The sequence below is a fragment of the Pipra filicauda genome, unplaced genomic scaffold (assembly GCF_003945595.2).
Source record: "Pipra filicauda isolate LSUMZ 115617 unplaced genomic scaffold, ASM394559v2 scaffold101_size5749837_pilon, whole genome shotgun sequence".
Taxonomy (NCBI): domain Eukaryota; kingdom Metazoa; phylum Chordata; class Aves; order Passeriformes; family Pipridae; genus Pipra; species Pipra filicauda.
In genome coordinates this window covers 3,899,328-3,916,476 of record NW_024103452.1, presented here as the reverse complement: position 1 = coordinate 3,916,476, position 17,149 = coordinate 3,899,328, and the positions used below count along the sequence as shown (strand labels likewise).

Here is a 17,149-nt window from a genome sequence, read left to right as displayed (position 1 = left end):
CATTTCATCCACTTGGAACATGGATTTATAATTTTGAGCTTTGCCATTGTTTTTTTATGTAATATATGATTCCATTTACTTAACTGATTTCTTACCAGTTCATGAACACTGTAAATAGGAGCACATTTTCCCTTTCTCTTTTTCTTTCTATCATTTCAGTCTTCATCACAAGGCTCTATGAATGCATTTACATAAGTGCTGTTGTCCCTGTACTTTTTCTTCTGTTCTAGGTTTTTATGTGATATTTTTTTATTCAAACATATCTCCGTGGACTTTAATCATACATATCAGTTCAACAGTGCAATGAAATACCAACTTTAGGATATGTCTGTTAGAGCAGTTTGAGGAAATCATCATTGCATGAAATGAAAAATAATGGCACTACTGAGTACTGAATGAGATGGAAAATGTAAAATATGCATTTCACTGAGAAGCAGGTGGATTCCTGGTGGAAGGCTACAAACTTTTTAAAAAAAAATTAAACAAAGAAAAGAAAAGAAAACAAACAAACAAAAAAACCCACAACCATTTAACAGAAGACTCTGGGCAGGAGCTGAAAGGTAAATTGATATTTCTCCAGACTGGTAACTTTAGGAACCATGTCCACATTACTGTGAGGATGCCTGCTTCCAGGAATCAGTCCTCCAGGGATAGTAGAACTCTTACTTCTGCATAATACTGTGGAATACTCTGCAGAACATTTCTTTCTGTTCATCTCTCCTGAGCAAAATTTGGATCAACACATTTTTCTAGTTTTGACTGAGCTGATTCTATGTTTATCCTGATTAATGAAAACGATCATCCCCTATTGCTCTGTTGGACAGATTATATAGGTAGTTGAATCCCAGCAGTGATTACAAGTATTCATTTTTATGCTAAAATTTCCTAGGTTCTCTACAGCCAGACACAAAATACTCTGGTGGTCCTGGAAGACAGATTAGATTTTCTTTCATATATTAGTCACAATGAGCTTTGTTAGAAATATCACAGCTCTTACTGTCACACTGAATAGGCAATGTCTCATACTCTTATACTTAGTAGTCTTATTAGCAACAATTATTTCACTAATCATTCTTATTTAATGAGAGAGAAATAGCGTCCCAGCAGTGGTCTGCTACCACTGTAACACAACCATGTAAAAGAAAATCTATTAATATAATAGCATACCTGTCTTCCACATGAACAGTCAGTGCAGAAGCATCTGCTCTGGTACCCAAGCTGTGCAGCACACACGGCTGTGCTCTCCAGTGTGTAGCTCCAGGGAGGTATGAGCAAGACTTTAAGCATATTTCACTGAAGAGCTTCAGAGCTGCAGTATAAATCTGAGGGGGAATCTGGAAATCATGATGTGAGGAGTGAATAGGCACGTTCTTACCAAAACATTTCATCTCCAGCTATCATGATAGTGTGCCTACTAGGTTTACAGCACAAAAGAGTGCTAACATATTGTGTTAGCTTGAGTAAGTGTATGGATATATTTGTGTATACAAATGCCATCTTCCACCTCCTTCTCAAAGAAAGCCTTATAGAGTTACATATGCCACCATGTGTTAAGTAATTTTTTTTATGGGCTATAAATGACTTGGCCAAGCTGTGAAATGAAACAGCTTGTTCCACTGCACTAACAGTGCAGGCTCAGATCTTATTGTCTGTGAAGTAAATGTGTGATGAGTCACTTTCTAAACGAAAACACATCATAAGTGTTCTTGCACCAAGTCCTGTTCACTGTGTATACATCCTTGTGATAGGACAGCTTTAGGACAAAGAGAAATTATCAAAATATAGTATTATTTGCAGTCATAAATCAGAAAAGATCAGTATTTTTTTCAGTTTGATTACCTCTTTTTAAAACTTTTGCATATTTAGTAAAAATAGGCCTGTTTAGATGTGTAGGTAGCATCTACTCCTGAAGTTAGCACTTTATCCTTGAACTGTTTTTCTATTTATGTTTCTAATGAAATAAATTCTTAAAGACCTGCATCTACTTTTATCCATTTACCTCTAAGGCTTAATTTTTTTGCATTCTAATGACCATATGTCCAAAGTACTACAAGGAATGAAAAATCACTACCTACACAGCCCTCTGCCAGAGCAAATAGGTGTTCCTGTTATGCAACATGTTCTTGGGTTTACATTTAAATGCAATATGACTGACTTTGCTTCTGCCTGGCCCACAAGTTTGGCAGACATTACATAAATAAACTTTGTTTTTGATGTCACTCTGCTCCTGGAGTAGTCAGCAGGTTTCCTAACAGAAAACAACTTTTCAGAAATGCAATCGGCAACTACTTTGGTTTCATTAGTTTCATTTTTAGCTGTTGATCTTAGGAAATGCATTGTTCTTACAACATTTTCTAAGCACTCCATGTATTTTAATTTAGGTTGGTGGATATCGGTTTTAATCCCAAGTAAAAAATATTCCATTCAAATTATTTGTTTCTCTTTGGATTCCCAAAAGTAAATAATACTCAAAACCTACTTAGCAGTCTAGTTTTTCCCCTTCTGATACTGTGCTACATAAGATTTTTGAATTATGTTTATAATTATTTGATCCTTTTTATTAGATCTTGAAGGACATTTTCTATTATCTCTTGCTGCCCTCTGTGGGAGTCATTTCATTCCCCTTAAAGTGTTCATACTATTTTCATTGTACTTTCATCATATTGTAACATAAGTCAAACGGACTTAAATTCAGTTCCTAGTACTTCTAGATTCAAGCCTGAATGTCTAATTTCTCAAAAATCAAGTGGATAAAAAGAATAAATAAATCTGTTGTGATAGTCACATCTTCCATATACATTCAGAGTAAGAAGATGCAAAATTTTTCATTATTTTACACAGAAAGTGATGGTTGTTTCAGATGTGATTTCGTCATTTCAGACTATATTGCCAAACTCTCAAAAACTTGTATATCAAGACTAAAAAGAGTTAAAAATGTTTTTAACATGGGAGAGGGAAAGTAGCTTAAAATCTGTCATCATTTAAATGATGACCTAAGCAAATCTAGCAAAATCGTCTCTTGTTTTGTATAGGTGAGACACATTTTGTGTTCTCATAGTGACATGGAAAAAGAATTTGCAGACTCAGTTGTCCTACTTTAACAAGATATTTATGCTGTATTACACAAAGATTATTGTAGTATTGTGCAAATCCTCTACTGAACTGTGGTTATGTCAGATCCAGACTTTTACAGGCAGTTAGCAAGTTTTTTCTTCTTTTAACAAGAGATTTCCATCTCGGTAAAGCCACAGTAGAATAAGCTTAAAATAATCAAGGTTCAGGTTGCTCTGCATATATGACATTAAATAGTTTTATTATTTTCCCTGTATGAACTTCTGTTCATACAGAAAGCCAGGGCAAAGTGTGCCTTTCATCATCAAAACTTCAAATGTGCTGTGGCAAGCTGCCTTTTATGCAGCTAAATCTGCAGCGTCTGATATGTCTCATTATGTAAGATGCTAAAATTGTGAAGACTATGAACATATATTTAGACTCAGACAGTGATTTATGGTGAGGATGAAAGGGAACAAAGGTGGTTGAAGGGAGTTTTGCCTTCTGAGACTGCGTAGTTCCTCCTCTCGGATCCAGGCTGCACCTATCTTTGAAGTTCAATTTAAATTGCAAGAATGATTTCAGACATAATTTTAGCTTTCTCTCATTAAAGTTATGGAAAATTACAGTGCTGAAGATTTTAATTTTGATACTTCTAGTGTAACGTAATTGTTTAAAAATCAGTTTTCTAAGTGGAATCCATTAACTTGCCTCCCAACTACCACTGAAAAAAAATAAACAGACACTTCCAGAAGGAATTTATTCACCCTAAATAAAAACAAAAGGTTAAGATGTTATCCCTATTGATTACAGAGTCTAGGGACTCTGACATTAGACACATAAATTTCCTTATGATTAACCCTGTCACTAGTTTGTAATTCTAAGAGCTAAATTTTGGGGAAGTCTGGTATTTGAATGAATGCAGAGAGGATAGAATAATCAGCTTAGAAAATACCTAAGAAGATACCCTTCCACAGAAATATAAATAGATATAAATATGAGATATCTAGTAGGTTGTACTATAAATTAGTTGTGTAACTCTCTTGACTTCCCTCAGTTCATTTTTATTCTCTCTCTACCTACTACCTGTCAAGTGCACACAGGTATTCTCTGTTCATCTTCACCATTAAAAACAACCTTTGTGGTCACCTTTGATCACCTAAAATTGAAATTTACAGGTCTCATGATTTCACCTCCATTTATTCCAAACGTTTCCATGGTACAGGGACAAGTCTTGCTGGAATACTGAAAAAAAATCTTTCTGGAGAAACCTCTGATCCCTTGTACTGTCCTTTAGATCACTGTCTTGGGCAACTTCCTGACACCAGTGAAACTTTTTCTTCTAATTCACCTACTCTAACCTTATTCTTTTGTTAACTGCTTTCCACTGCCTTATGAACATTTTCCTACAACATTTTAGAAAGCCACCCAATAGAAATAAAGTTGGTTGAAACTGGATTGGTACAAGTATACAATTTTTATCAAATGTGTGAGAATGTGTGAAGTATCAGTGTTATTTTCCCACAAAATATATTACTTCAGGCCAAGAGTTTTTACATATGGTATCAATACACAAGCAGAACTGACTTCTGATTTGGTTTGTTTTTTTTTTTGCTTTTGTTTTTGGTTTTTGGTTTTTATTTTTTTGTTTGTTTGTTTTTTGGGGTTTTTTTGTGGGGTTTTTTTTTTGTTTTATTTGGTTTTGGTTTTGTTTTTTTTTTTTATTTTGGGTGTTGGTTTTTTTTACTTTCCAAAAGAAAAATAAAAGAATAGAAGCTCTGAAAGGCAGGCATACACAGAATGACCAATAAATGGAATAGGGTTTATAGATATATAGATAGATATATATATATTCTGGGAAATATTCTGCACCTCAAAATCTCAACAGGCAAAGGGCTTTCTCTGTTTTCAAAATTTATTTTGAACAACAGTTTTGTTTCCCCTGAAAAAAAAGTCTGAACATATTTTTCTTAAAATATTCTTTGTTTAATCCTACTAAGAATTTTGGGCATACAGGCTAAATTTTTGCACCACTATATATTTAAAATTTTGTGGGCAGTGAGCCTGCTAGCTCTGAGAATCACAACATAAAGCTGTCAGCTTTTTCATATGCCTGAACCTCAAAGTCAGCCACCCTCACTGCCCACAAAATTGTAAATTGTGTTTGCTGTGAGCAAAGTTCCTGAGTTCTGCTCCTCTCCCCCATTACATGACTGCACGCACGTAGTGTCAGAGGAGACACGGAGATATTAATGAAAAACCTTCTTTGTTCATCTCATAATATAGCCTGTTCTCAGCAGTCCACATTTCAAGTAAGGAGATGGGAGGGACCTTCAGCATCTGGAATCCTCTTCAGAGCAGAAGCAAATAAATGCAATCTTTGTCTGAGCTTCAGTTTGTCCCATGAGTGGTTGATTGCACCATGCAGAACAGAATGGGTATCCAGCTGCAAGAGGAGCAACAGATATCAGAACATGCATATATTCAACCTCATCTTTGGATCCAGAGAACATATTTTTTGAGACAGACCCATGTTAGTAATCCCAACATCTATTTAAAGCACTGTGAGACAGGAGGAAGTCATAGTTAAGACTGTATTAGCTGTCTGATTTTTCTTTCAGTAGAGAAATTGAATATTAAACCAGTCTACAGGGAAAATTTTGACAATTATCATGGAGAAAGAAATAAGTGTGAGAAAGGTGAAAAGACAAAAAGAAGGTAATGAAAAAAACTCAAAAGGACAGAAAAGGTTGGAGCCTGTAAATATTGGGAAGCATTGCTTATAAAGGTTATCCATCATTATTTTACAGCAGCTTTGCTAGTAGCTCATGTCCCAGTAAGAGGATGAAAGGCATTATGAATACAAACAGCTGGTACTGCAAGTAACTATTGTGACAGTAAAAATTAATAAAAAAATTAAAATAATGTAAAAAAAGAGATTTGAGAGATTTCCTTTAAAAAGATTGGAAGGTTTTGGCTGGTATTTTGACTTCTTGATATATGTACTTTTAAAATTATACCGAATACTCTTTTGCTTTACCTTCAGTTGGAGCAGTTGAAGTTGTTTAGCTCTAATACTGAAATGTAAATATCAAATGGCTAGTATTTGCAGTAATACTGAATTATTTATTGTGATTGGATGATATTATCTTGTTTTTCTGAAGTATAGCTGTCTGCTAGAGGATGAACTTCTGGTTCTGAAAATAGTGTTAAAGGAATCCAGCAGAAACATATTTCTTGCTACAGCTGCACTCTGTTAGACAGAAAATGATGTGTGTATGAGCTTCATGGATTACAGACAGGAATACATGAGTGGCATAGGTCCTCATCAGCTTTTCTAAGTCTTCGTGTTTTCTTATGGTATTGCACACCAAAGTCCTGTCTATGTTTACATGATCAAAGTCTCTCTTCACAATAAACCCAGTCCTAGTTACTAAAACCAAACAACTCTAGGAGAAGTAAATGTTATTATCTCCATCTCTGAGATTAGGCACAGAGATGAAGTCTAAGATCACAGAAAGCTACTAAGTGACATGGATCTTTTGGCAGAACCCATGGTTTTGGATTGTCTTTAATCATGCCCCATATTTTAAAGCTGTAATTTTTGCTTTTTTGAATCAAGTTATCAAGACTTGGATTGGAATCTCAGATTCCTTAGGTTTAATGACACACTGCTACATATTCTAACACTCTAAATATTACAAACATACTCTAATATAGCTGAATACAAGATTGTGTTTATGTAAGATATACAGCTACATCGAAGCATTTGAGTCTGGGAAGCATCTGAGTCTGGGTTCTGGAAGATGTTTCTCATTATACCATATTACAGATAACTATCCAAGTCCAAGTCATTAAATATCTGTGAGACAAACAGCAGTAAAATCATAAAAGAAATGCCTGTATTCTATCAATAAACATTGTACAGAACTCTCAGAGGTACATTAGTTTTATATTTCAGTGTATTAAAACAGGTAAAGACCTAAGGAAATTATGCATATCTTCATCCTAAATATTACGTAAATTCTGAGGTTTTTTACTTGCTCATTCATAGCTATAAATATAAAAGATTCAGGAGAAGCAATACTTCATTTTCTACTCAGAATTGCTTTTAAGATGAGCTGAGAGACAGATTTCAGTTTGCCTCTGGGGAACACTCAGGCAAAATGTGACAAGTAGCAAATACCAGAAGTCACTAAAGAAGAAATCTGTGGAAATTTCAGAGAATCACAGAATATTCTGAGTTGGAAGGGGTCCACAATGATCATTGAATCCAACTCCTAGCCCTGACCAGGACCATCCCCAAGAGTCACACCATGTACCTGAGAGTATCACCCAAATGCTTCTTGAACTCTGTCTCTAAACCTTCCCTGACACAACTTCAGGCCATTCCCTCGGGTCCTGTCACTGGTCACCACAGCGAAGAGATCAGTGCCTGCCCCTCCTCTTCTCCTCATGAGGAAGCTGCAACTGCAATGAGGTCTCCCCTCAGTCTCCACTTCTCCAGGCTGAACAGACCAAGCGACCTTTTCTGCTCCTGCCACAGAGCAAAAAGATGGGGGTCAGAAGACACAGGGCTAATGGCAGCAGGAATGTGTCTGGTCTGCTTTAAAGCAGGGCTTGACTGCAGCAGTAGAGTAAACTGTTCTGCATCAGCCTTTGGAAACCTGGGATTGCTCGCTGGGATGGGTGCTTTCTAAAAAGTGGAAGTAGTATATCCATAATCAGAAAGTGTAGCAATAAATTCTCAAAGAGTATGTTTTCTTATGAAAAAGCAACTAGCTCTTTGAATGCACACAAAATCCTGCTAAAACAAATCATAACATCATGTGCCTTGCTCTTCCACATACATGATGAATAAGGTATACTAGTCCTGCAGATTGTAGCCACAAAGTAAAGCTGGTTTTAGCTTTCGTTGCTTTTTTGTTTGGTTGGTGGTTTTTGTTTGTTTCGTCCTGCTTATTTTTTCCAGAAGCTGAGTTCTTTGATAGTAAGAGGATGACCTGGGATGTAAGGAATTAAAAAAAAGAAATCAAAAAACAACCAAACGAAAAAACCCCACCACTACCACCCAAAATTAGCATTTCCATGATCAGTAGGTCAATATCATTAGAAGCTGTTTAGAAGGACCTTTCTCTTGTTTAAAATCTTTGGCCATAAAGTGTCTGACTCTTGAAGCTCCAGAAGAGCATTTCTTACCTATTTTGTAAACACTAATTCTGTTATAAACCTCATTTGGAAGGAAAAATGCTGGTAAATAATTGTTAATATTTTTTCCCCTTGTATTTTACTTTTATTTCCACCGCTCTAGTACATGCCAGTCACTTTTCTGGAACAGAAGGAGCCCATACCAACTTATACATAGCTATGAAACAAAATGTCAATTTATGTATTTTCCTAATTCTGTTTTCTGGCCATCTGGCATCCATTCAGAAAATTACTCAAGTATGATGCTCATCAAGTAGCAGCATTTAGACACCTCATATTTAAATCTCCAAGTTTAACCTACTCATACGTGATCCACCTATGTGAATAAACACAGTCGATCTCAGAAGGCAATTCAATTTATTCTAAGGTAAATGTGCAAATTAGCTCAGAACTTTATATTTAGACAATTGAACTGAATGAACTTCCTGCCATTCTCCAGTGAGATTTCCTTGCTCATTTAATGCATTAGCCTTGATAAAACAGAGTGATGGGAGGCAACTCTTTACTACTGTCTTGGGTAATTCTGTTTGACAGCAGGCATTTGATCAAGAAGGAGTGGGAGCACAATCCATAGTTATCAATCCCTGGAATTGACAACAACAGTGCAGATGACACATCCTGTGATTTACAGCAGCAGTCACTTAAAACTAATAGCAAAACTAATTAACCTTTCACAGTGCTGAGGGTGATAGTTCTACGAGAGCAACAGCTGATGTTGCCATCACCGCAGCAAATTTAAACTCCTTGACTTCTCAAATACCTTCCAGCAATTTAGCTAGTAGCCATCACCCTTTAATTGTTAATGAATTGTTAATAAATATGGTCCCCTAAAAAGAAGTGTGCTGTCATGTAAAAAAACCAGGATGCATTTAATCATATATATAGATATATTTAAGAATTGGTTGCCTACAGTTATCATGTTCCAGAAGTGCAATGCTGCTGTGCATATTTGTGGTGACTTTGTGGTACATCAGTAAGTGTGCATTTGATATATATGTAACAGGTAAAATATCACACTAATTCAGCTTAAATATCTCTTATCCTTTTCAATTTTTACTCTAGCATATGTTTGTAGAATATATTTTTTCACTCCTTGTTTCCTAGGTAAATTTGACAATAATTCTTTTAGTACTTTACTATATGGTTCTTTGCCACTGTGATAAACCTGGTTTGCTCCTGTTGCATCGAAAATTCATCTTTATTGAGGAAAATGTTAGTACTCAAGACAAAAATTATTTTTCAATGCCTTGGAAAGACATATTGGTATTTTCCTCAAAAGATATGCAGTATCACTTTCACCATATTTACTTTTTTTCAGAGTTGTATTGTAGCATTTATCGTCATCCAATATACCAAAATACCTGCAATCTGTTCCCTTCTCACATCATTTATGATTGATGTTTTCTAAACTTGTATAAGAATGCAAAAGGTTGTGACTTGGTGCTGTATTTTGATTTATGCTTACCAATGCAACCCTTGGGGTCATCCAACCCATGACACCCTTAGGAAATTTGTTCTTGTCACACCAGACAAAGAACAGTCATGTCCAGCTTAGCCCACTGTGAACTCTCTCATCAGCTCTTAGACAGTTCACTATTAACACTTCCCCTCATCACTGTATCTCTCATTTCCATTTAAAGAATCGACTCCACAAACCAAGGCACATGTGCTCTATTCTTACACACCTATTAAAGGAAAGATGTAATGAGCATATACGAGAAAAGGGGGAAAGTTAAGAAATGGAGGGAACAGCAATCTCGTCTGAGTCTACAAAACTCTGCTAGGTTTTGAAGTGGTGATTTATTTCAGTGCAGTGTCTCATAAGGCTGGTATTAAGGCTCGTTCACTGCTTGTTGTGGGAGAAATGAAAATTAGTATGAAAGCACAAGAAAGTTATCATGCTTCATGTGCTTGCAGCTGGAGATCATTGTTTTCCCCATGAGGCCTGAACAGCGAAGCATGATAGTTTGTGCTAAAGAGCATCTAGGGATATAGAATAGTCCACAGAAAATTTCCAGATGTTGAGAAATGGTGCTGGAATTTTCAAACTTAGTTTACTGGAATCATTTATCCTTTTTTCTGGCTCATAGCATCACAAGTAGCATAGCATCACATAGCATTCAACCCACCTCATCTCATTTTAAGTTGAATGCACATCTAAGAGGTACGAAAGCAATCAAGAGACGATCCTAACAACTGTTGCAAATAGAGTTTAAAGGACATAGAGGGCATAAAATAAATAAGGCAAGTATATTTTCCAGAAAAGACTGTGATTAACTAAAGATTGCCTGAAACTGTTTGTCCTACAACTGTTCATGCTGGACTTTTTTCATGGTCAAGGATTGGGGTGAGTGCAAGAACTAATATTGATCACAAATCCAGATTTAAACAGCACCTTTCAGGTGTGTCATGTCTTCATTGGTGGTTTGAGGATTTTGTCTACAGAGAAAAGGAGGGATTATAACTTTTCTTGCATCTCTTTCCAGTCATTCAAAATCCATAGTTTAACCAAGATAGACCCAATGAGCACTCAACACTTTCCAAAAAAAGGCATTATAACGGATTAATGGATAAGAAAAGGGACATTGTTGTCCTTTCCTTCTTTGATCCCAACTACAAATGATATTTATTGCTGCCATCACAAGATGAAGGTGTCATTCTCTTTGCACAACCATATTGCAGAAAGAAAGTTGCTATTATGGCATATTCAAACCTACAGAAATGGCTTTGCCATGACTAAATATTGTGAAAGAATCACTTGCCTCATAACAGGTTTTTTCCCACCTTACAAACAATAGGTGAAATGCTGACGCAGCTGAACCTGAATTACAAATTTAATAATGACTGTAAGTAAATTAGATACCAGCTCCAGTTTTTGAGGAGAGTTGGGGGCCCAGGTTGTTGCTGAGATTGTTATTAAATTTTTATTCATGATCCCCAAAAACATTTTAAGTAGGAAAAAATAGAATTGACATCTGCAAAACAACAGCTGTCATTTTTAGTGGGGATTTTTCAAATTCGGCTATACATTTGTGATACAAGAAGTAATCTCTAAATACCACTTGGTAACTTTATACTCTTTAAAGGAGAACCTTCTCCAGATGTATCATAATTGTTTACTCTCTGCAGAATTGCTTTGCACCATACAACATCTTGGCACAGACTTCTAGAATTTCCAGTAATGTGTTAAAGCTCCAGCCTACTGGCATCAGAAACTAGGTAATATATAATCCCAGGGGCTTTATGCTTTCATTTCTTTTGGACTAATATCTAAAGAGAAGAGGACAGTGAAATAATATTTTCCGTAGCAGGACAATAGATACAGAAGCACAAAGCCTCCTATGACATGATGCTATTATAGAGAGATTGGAGCTGAGGACATGGGCTCTGCTTCCATCACATTACACATTTAGAAGGTGTAGCCCTGCTTCACTCTGCCTGGCTTCTGTAAAGCCTTGTGGGAGGACAAGTAGAGGAAAGGCAAAATAGCTTTGCCTACATTTCCTTCTGTGCCTTCTCTCCGTCTCTGGACAGATTTAGAGAGAAATCCATAAAATGTAGGAATAATGGGCCTGTATTTCTGCCCACATAAGAAGAGAAAATATCTTTACTTTTAAAGGTCACTGTGAGCACTTCCATTTAAATTGTGTGAATGATATTGCTCCATGAAACAAAATGCTGACTTCACCAGTCTTAATTCATTGCCTTTCAATATATTACTTTTAACACTCTATTGAATGTTCTCTTTTTTCTTTTCTTACCTTTTATTTTTTTAAATGTGGTAACTTCAGAATCTTGTAGTAAATGTTTCTGAAAAGGTGAATTGCAGTGACCGTTATGTGACTTGTCATGACTCCTAGAGAAATTTCTATTCTTGGGAAAAAAGCTCCACAGAGGCAAATAGATTCTGAAGCATTTAATCTAGTTATCCAAGTGTACTGCACGTATCTACCATTTGCTCATCCAAGCTATACATTATCCTTACACTGCTGACTGAAAACTATAAGCTACAACTTTAGCTATAAAAACTGCAATGCAAAAAGAAAAAAAAATTAAACCCCACACTAAAAAAGAGAAAAAAAGTCAGCTCTACTCTCCAAGTTAGAAAGATACATTCAGTTTCCTTTTACATTAATGAGGGTTGCTTTTTCTGCTTTTCCAGGTAAAACACAGGTTATGGGTGAAATCAAGATTGCATTAAAGAAGGAAATGAAGACAGATGGAGAACAGCTGATAGTAGAAATCCTTCAGTGCAGAAATATCACATACAAATTTAAATCTCCAGATCATCTACCAGGTATCACACAGAAAACAGCTTCATGGTACTTTGAAAACATCAAGTAGGCTGTTTCTTAAGTCAGTTAACAACACCACTAAAATGGGAAAGAAAATTGCTTCTTAGTCAGGATGAATATTCTACAGGATTCTTTTTTAAGTGCCTTTTTTTTCTCTTGTAAGCAACTTTAATGAAAGCAAAAATATTTTGTAGAAGCAAATTAACTCTCGGAAGTTAATCCTCTTTTTAATTTACTTTTGATTGCTAAAAATTAATCCATTTTTAACTTTAGTAAAAATTATAAATCCCTAGGTTATTAAAGAACAGTTATATCTAGTAGAAAATTGTATTTTGGTGAAAAAGCTTTTTAAAAACTAAAATATCATGTTCATTATAATATTTTCATACTTAGATAAAGACATCAAGGTATTTGTTCCTTTAATGACAGTGCTGTAAACACAAATTAATTCCCTTCGATTTAGTGGGGTGATTCCATTTCCACACCATGTGAATGAGAACAGAATATGGCTCTGTAAAATATCATTTTTTTCCACAAAAAATCCCCTCTGTTGAAATCATTAACAACGATTATTTAAAACCTTCTGTATGTAACTCATTGAACTGTTTTTTCCCCAGACCTGTATGTGAAGCTGTACGTTGTCAATATCTCTACCCAAAAGAGAGTAATTAAGAAGAAAACCAGGGTATGCAGGCATGACCGAGAGCCTTCGTTCAATGAAACTTTTAGATTTAGCTTGAGTCCTGCTGGGCATTCTCTTCAGGTAATTCTGCATTTTATTTAAACCTAATTTTGTATGTTGTCCATGCTGCGCTGTGGGCATTTGAGATCAATCTTCTACCCCAGTTGTTTGCTGAAAAGAGAAAGCTACAAAGGAAATAACACAGTTACATAATAATGGAACTATCAGGCTAGAGGAGGCATTAAAAAGACGGGTTACTCCATCACACCACACTGAGGAAGGCCTGAGAATTTTAGGTTTGATCTATTCTTAAAATTGCGTAGAGAAGTGAGTTATGCATGCCTTCCAAGAATAATTTCTATGTATTTAGAAAGTTGAGTGCAATATCAAACTTAAATATGCCATATTTTTAAATTAAGCTCACTTATCCTTAAGTATCCTCACAAAGCACAGAGGAAAACTGATCCACTTTCTCTTTAATTATTTTTTTTTTTTTTTTACATTTAAAGGCTGTTATCTCTCATCTCTATTTTTCCAGGCTAAGTCAACCAAATTTGTCTGATATATCCTTTTGCCTAAATGCCAAATCGTTTTATCATTCTCTCCAGTTCTTCAATTTCTTTAAAAGTCATGGTACCTATTGTGTCTAGAATTAGACACAATGGTTATATTCATGGACATTGAGAATTACTGATTATGCCAAGTGAAATATTCTCTGTTACATTTGTAAAGGAGCTGACTTTTTTTTCTTCAGTCTGTGACACATCAAGTGATGTTTATTTCAAGTGATGTGTGGAACTGGTTTGGGAACAGTCCCTCTTCTGTGTTTTAGTTGCTTAGACAGGTTTGATAATATGGTCAAGCTGGCTTTTTTAGACAGGTAGGATTCAATTTTCCTACTTTCATTTATTTTCACATGAGTAGATTGTCGGTAGTTGTTGGACTTATCAGCATCCACTTAATGTACCCTTAAATCTTGCAGACCAACCTAAATAAGCCAGCTACATTCTGATGACTAAAATTAGTCTGGATTCTCCAAGTGCCTACATTAGGCATATTGGTTGTATCATTAAAATTAAAGCCAAAATGGATGTTGCTTACAAAACAAGGCCAACAAAAATAGATGCTCATTTTCCTGTGTTAAGGTGTCCTTGTTTCAGTAGACTCAATAAAAGGCTATTTAATAATTGATATTATCTGGGAAAATCCAAAGTGATCAATAAAGTCTTGCCAAAGTTTATGAGCTAAAATTCCTGGAAAAGCTCTGCTTCCAGTGGTAGTTCGAAGAGGAAACCATATGGAGTAGACCAGTAAAGAAGAACTCAGAGTCCTATGGAAAAATAATCCATCAAGTTGTTAGGATGGGAGATAGTGAGGGAGGTATCCGTAGAAACACTCAGCTGGAGACTTGACAGCACTTCCTCAAGAATTCTGTGATATATAGAGAAGAGGAGACTGATGGGAGACCTCACTGCGGTCTTCAACATCCTCACGAAGGGAAGCGGAGGGGCAGGTACCGATCTCCTCACTCTTGTGACCAGAGACAGAAATTGAGCAAAAAGCGTGAAGATGAGTCAGGGGAGGTTTAGGTTGGGTATCAGGAGAAAGTTTTTCAACCAGAGAATGGTTGGGCACTGGAACAGGCTCCCCAGGGAAGTGGTCACAGCACCAAGTCTGAGAGAGTTTAAGAAGCATTTGGTCAATGCTCTCAGGCTGATGGTTTGACTCTTGGAGTGTCCTGCACAGGGCCAGCAGTTGGCCTTGATGATCCTGATTGATCCTTTCCAACTCAGCATATTCTAATTCTATGATATGCACTGGGAGTGCTCATCAGAGCTAAGAAAATGAAGGCTGTAAAAGTATGAAGGAACAAATTTAAAACAAACAGAAAGTATTTCTACTTCATGAAACTTGGAGTTCGAGCTGTAAAATTTATTCCCATTATATATTGTGAATTCTAAAGACTTCCACATAAAAAATAAGTGGAGAAAATGATTGGAGAAATTTATGGGCAAAAGACCTCATAGTCTGTTAAATGCAAACTTGCTACCTGTGAGTCAGGAACCCAGTGGTCCACAGATCATAGTAGGTATTTTGAAAGACTATCACTACCTGATTGCCTTGTTCTTATATTCTGCCTTATACACTGCCCTCTGCACTTTTGGAAGCAGAATATTTGCCTGGAGACACCCATGATCTGACTCCGTATATCTGGTTTTTTATGCTCTTCAAGCTTATCAGTTGATTCGTTCCTATGGCAAAACATGAAGCTGGGTGATTTGAATGCTGAATCTGAGTAATGAACATTTAAGGCCAAAGAGATGGACATTGTCAAAAGAGATTTGGAGGAGAAGGAAACAAAACAAAACCAGAATGCATAAAAAGAAAATGGAATTGGAAGATTAAGGGAGAAAATAAGATCAGAGAGAGGGAGTAAGGTGAGATCAAACATGATAATCATAGATGGTACATTGTAAAGAGCTACAAAAACTAACCAGAGGCAGAAATTAAGACAAGGAAATGCACTTTAAAAACCAGCAGCACGAGCTGTGAATAATAGGCATAAAAATGGGAGCGTGGGCTATTGAGGAAAAAAAGGGGGGAAAGAAAGCAAAGAAAAAAAAATTAATTGTCTGATATAGAGTACTGGGGATAAGAAAAAAAGAACCCTGGAGATTAGAAAGTAAGAGTAGCTGATCCAGGACAACAAGACTGGAATTTAAAGGCTGGGGCAGGGAAGAAACAAGGACGAGACACAGACAAGCTAGAGAAGACAGATCCTAGGGTTCCAGCTTGGAGGAGCGGAGAGAAGGATCACGGACAGAAGCGATGAAAAAATTGTTAAAATATTTTCTGTCCCAAAAGTGTTGACGAGTCAGAATGAAAACATTCTGCAGTAAACATTTAGACAGGTTTTAGACAAGCACTTGCCTCAGCCCCTGGCAACTTTTTCCTTGTTTCTCTGATTTCCCTGTTCCTTGGTAACTCACCTGGGACACTTCTGGAAAACACTAATCTTCTGGTTCCTTTACCTTGTTTCCTAGCTGGCTCCTCCTTGACTGCAATTAGAAATACATAATACATATGCAAGGTTAATCAGGAAAAAACAGAACAATGTATTTCATGGATGTTCTGGTTTAGTTTTTCAGCTTCTGGGAGGTCCATTCTTCAGCGAACACTGAACCAAGCAACCTAGAAAGCCACCAGCAGTGGAGGCAGGCTGTCTATTATCTCCAAGGACAGATTTTCTGATGAATGAACTTTCCTAATAGTTTAATGCCTAAGATTTGGTCTTTCCTCCTCAAACCTCTTGACTAATAGCCACACAGGTCTAAGCTGTCCAGGTACATACCTTACTCGCCAATTGATATCAAAACTGGAAAAGGAACTGGAAAGCCTATTCTGGAAAGTCATTGCAAATTTCTTCCCTTTTTAAATTTATTTTTAAATGTTATTTGTAATGTAAAATTTGCATTTTTTACTTTTTTTCCAATATCAGAATGGAAAATTTTCAAAAAATATTGATGTTCTTGATTAAAGGAAATTCTAGCTCTTCTACAGTTCTGTTACATGTCTACTATCACATAGTCTCTTCCAGCATTTCAGCAGATACAAAATCCTTGATTTCTGTCATTCTTGTTTTAGCCTAGATCTTTGAAACTAAACAACAAAATGCCCTATTTTCTCTCCTGCTGGTTCATGCAGAGGGTGACAGCCTCCTCCTGTTATCAGTTACCTCCCTTTCTTATTGCTTGTTGGGGTCTGTTCAGTGACTGTGAATTTTACAAACCTGCTCCTAATCCTATTATAGAAATGCAAATTTTCGTTTCCTCTTTTTTGTTTTGAAAACTTAGTAAGTTGTTAAAAAAAAAGAAAGAAAGAAGAAACATTGCTCTTCTCAATAAATAAGTTA

General features: G+C 36.1%; 1 protein-coding gene across 7 annotated transcripts in view; it reads left to right on the top strand.

The window, feature by feature from the left end:
* Positions 1–17,149, top strand: part of PCLO (piccolo presynaptic cytomatrix protein) — a 340,916-nt gene that overhangs the window by 317,904 nt on the left and 5,863 nt on the right. For all 7 annotated transcript variants that reach the window (XM_039388718.1, XM_027711469.2, XM_027711472.2 and 4 more), the window contains 2 exons: positions 12,422–12,556; positions 13,172–13,317. In XM_039388718.1, coding sequence (XP_039244652.1) covers positions 12,422–12,556; positions 13,172–13,317 — 281 coding nt within the window. The remainder of the gene's footprint in view (positions 1–12,421; positions 12,557–13,171; positions 13,318–17,149) is intronic.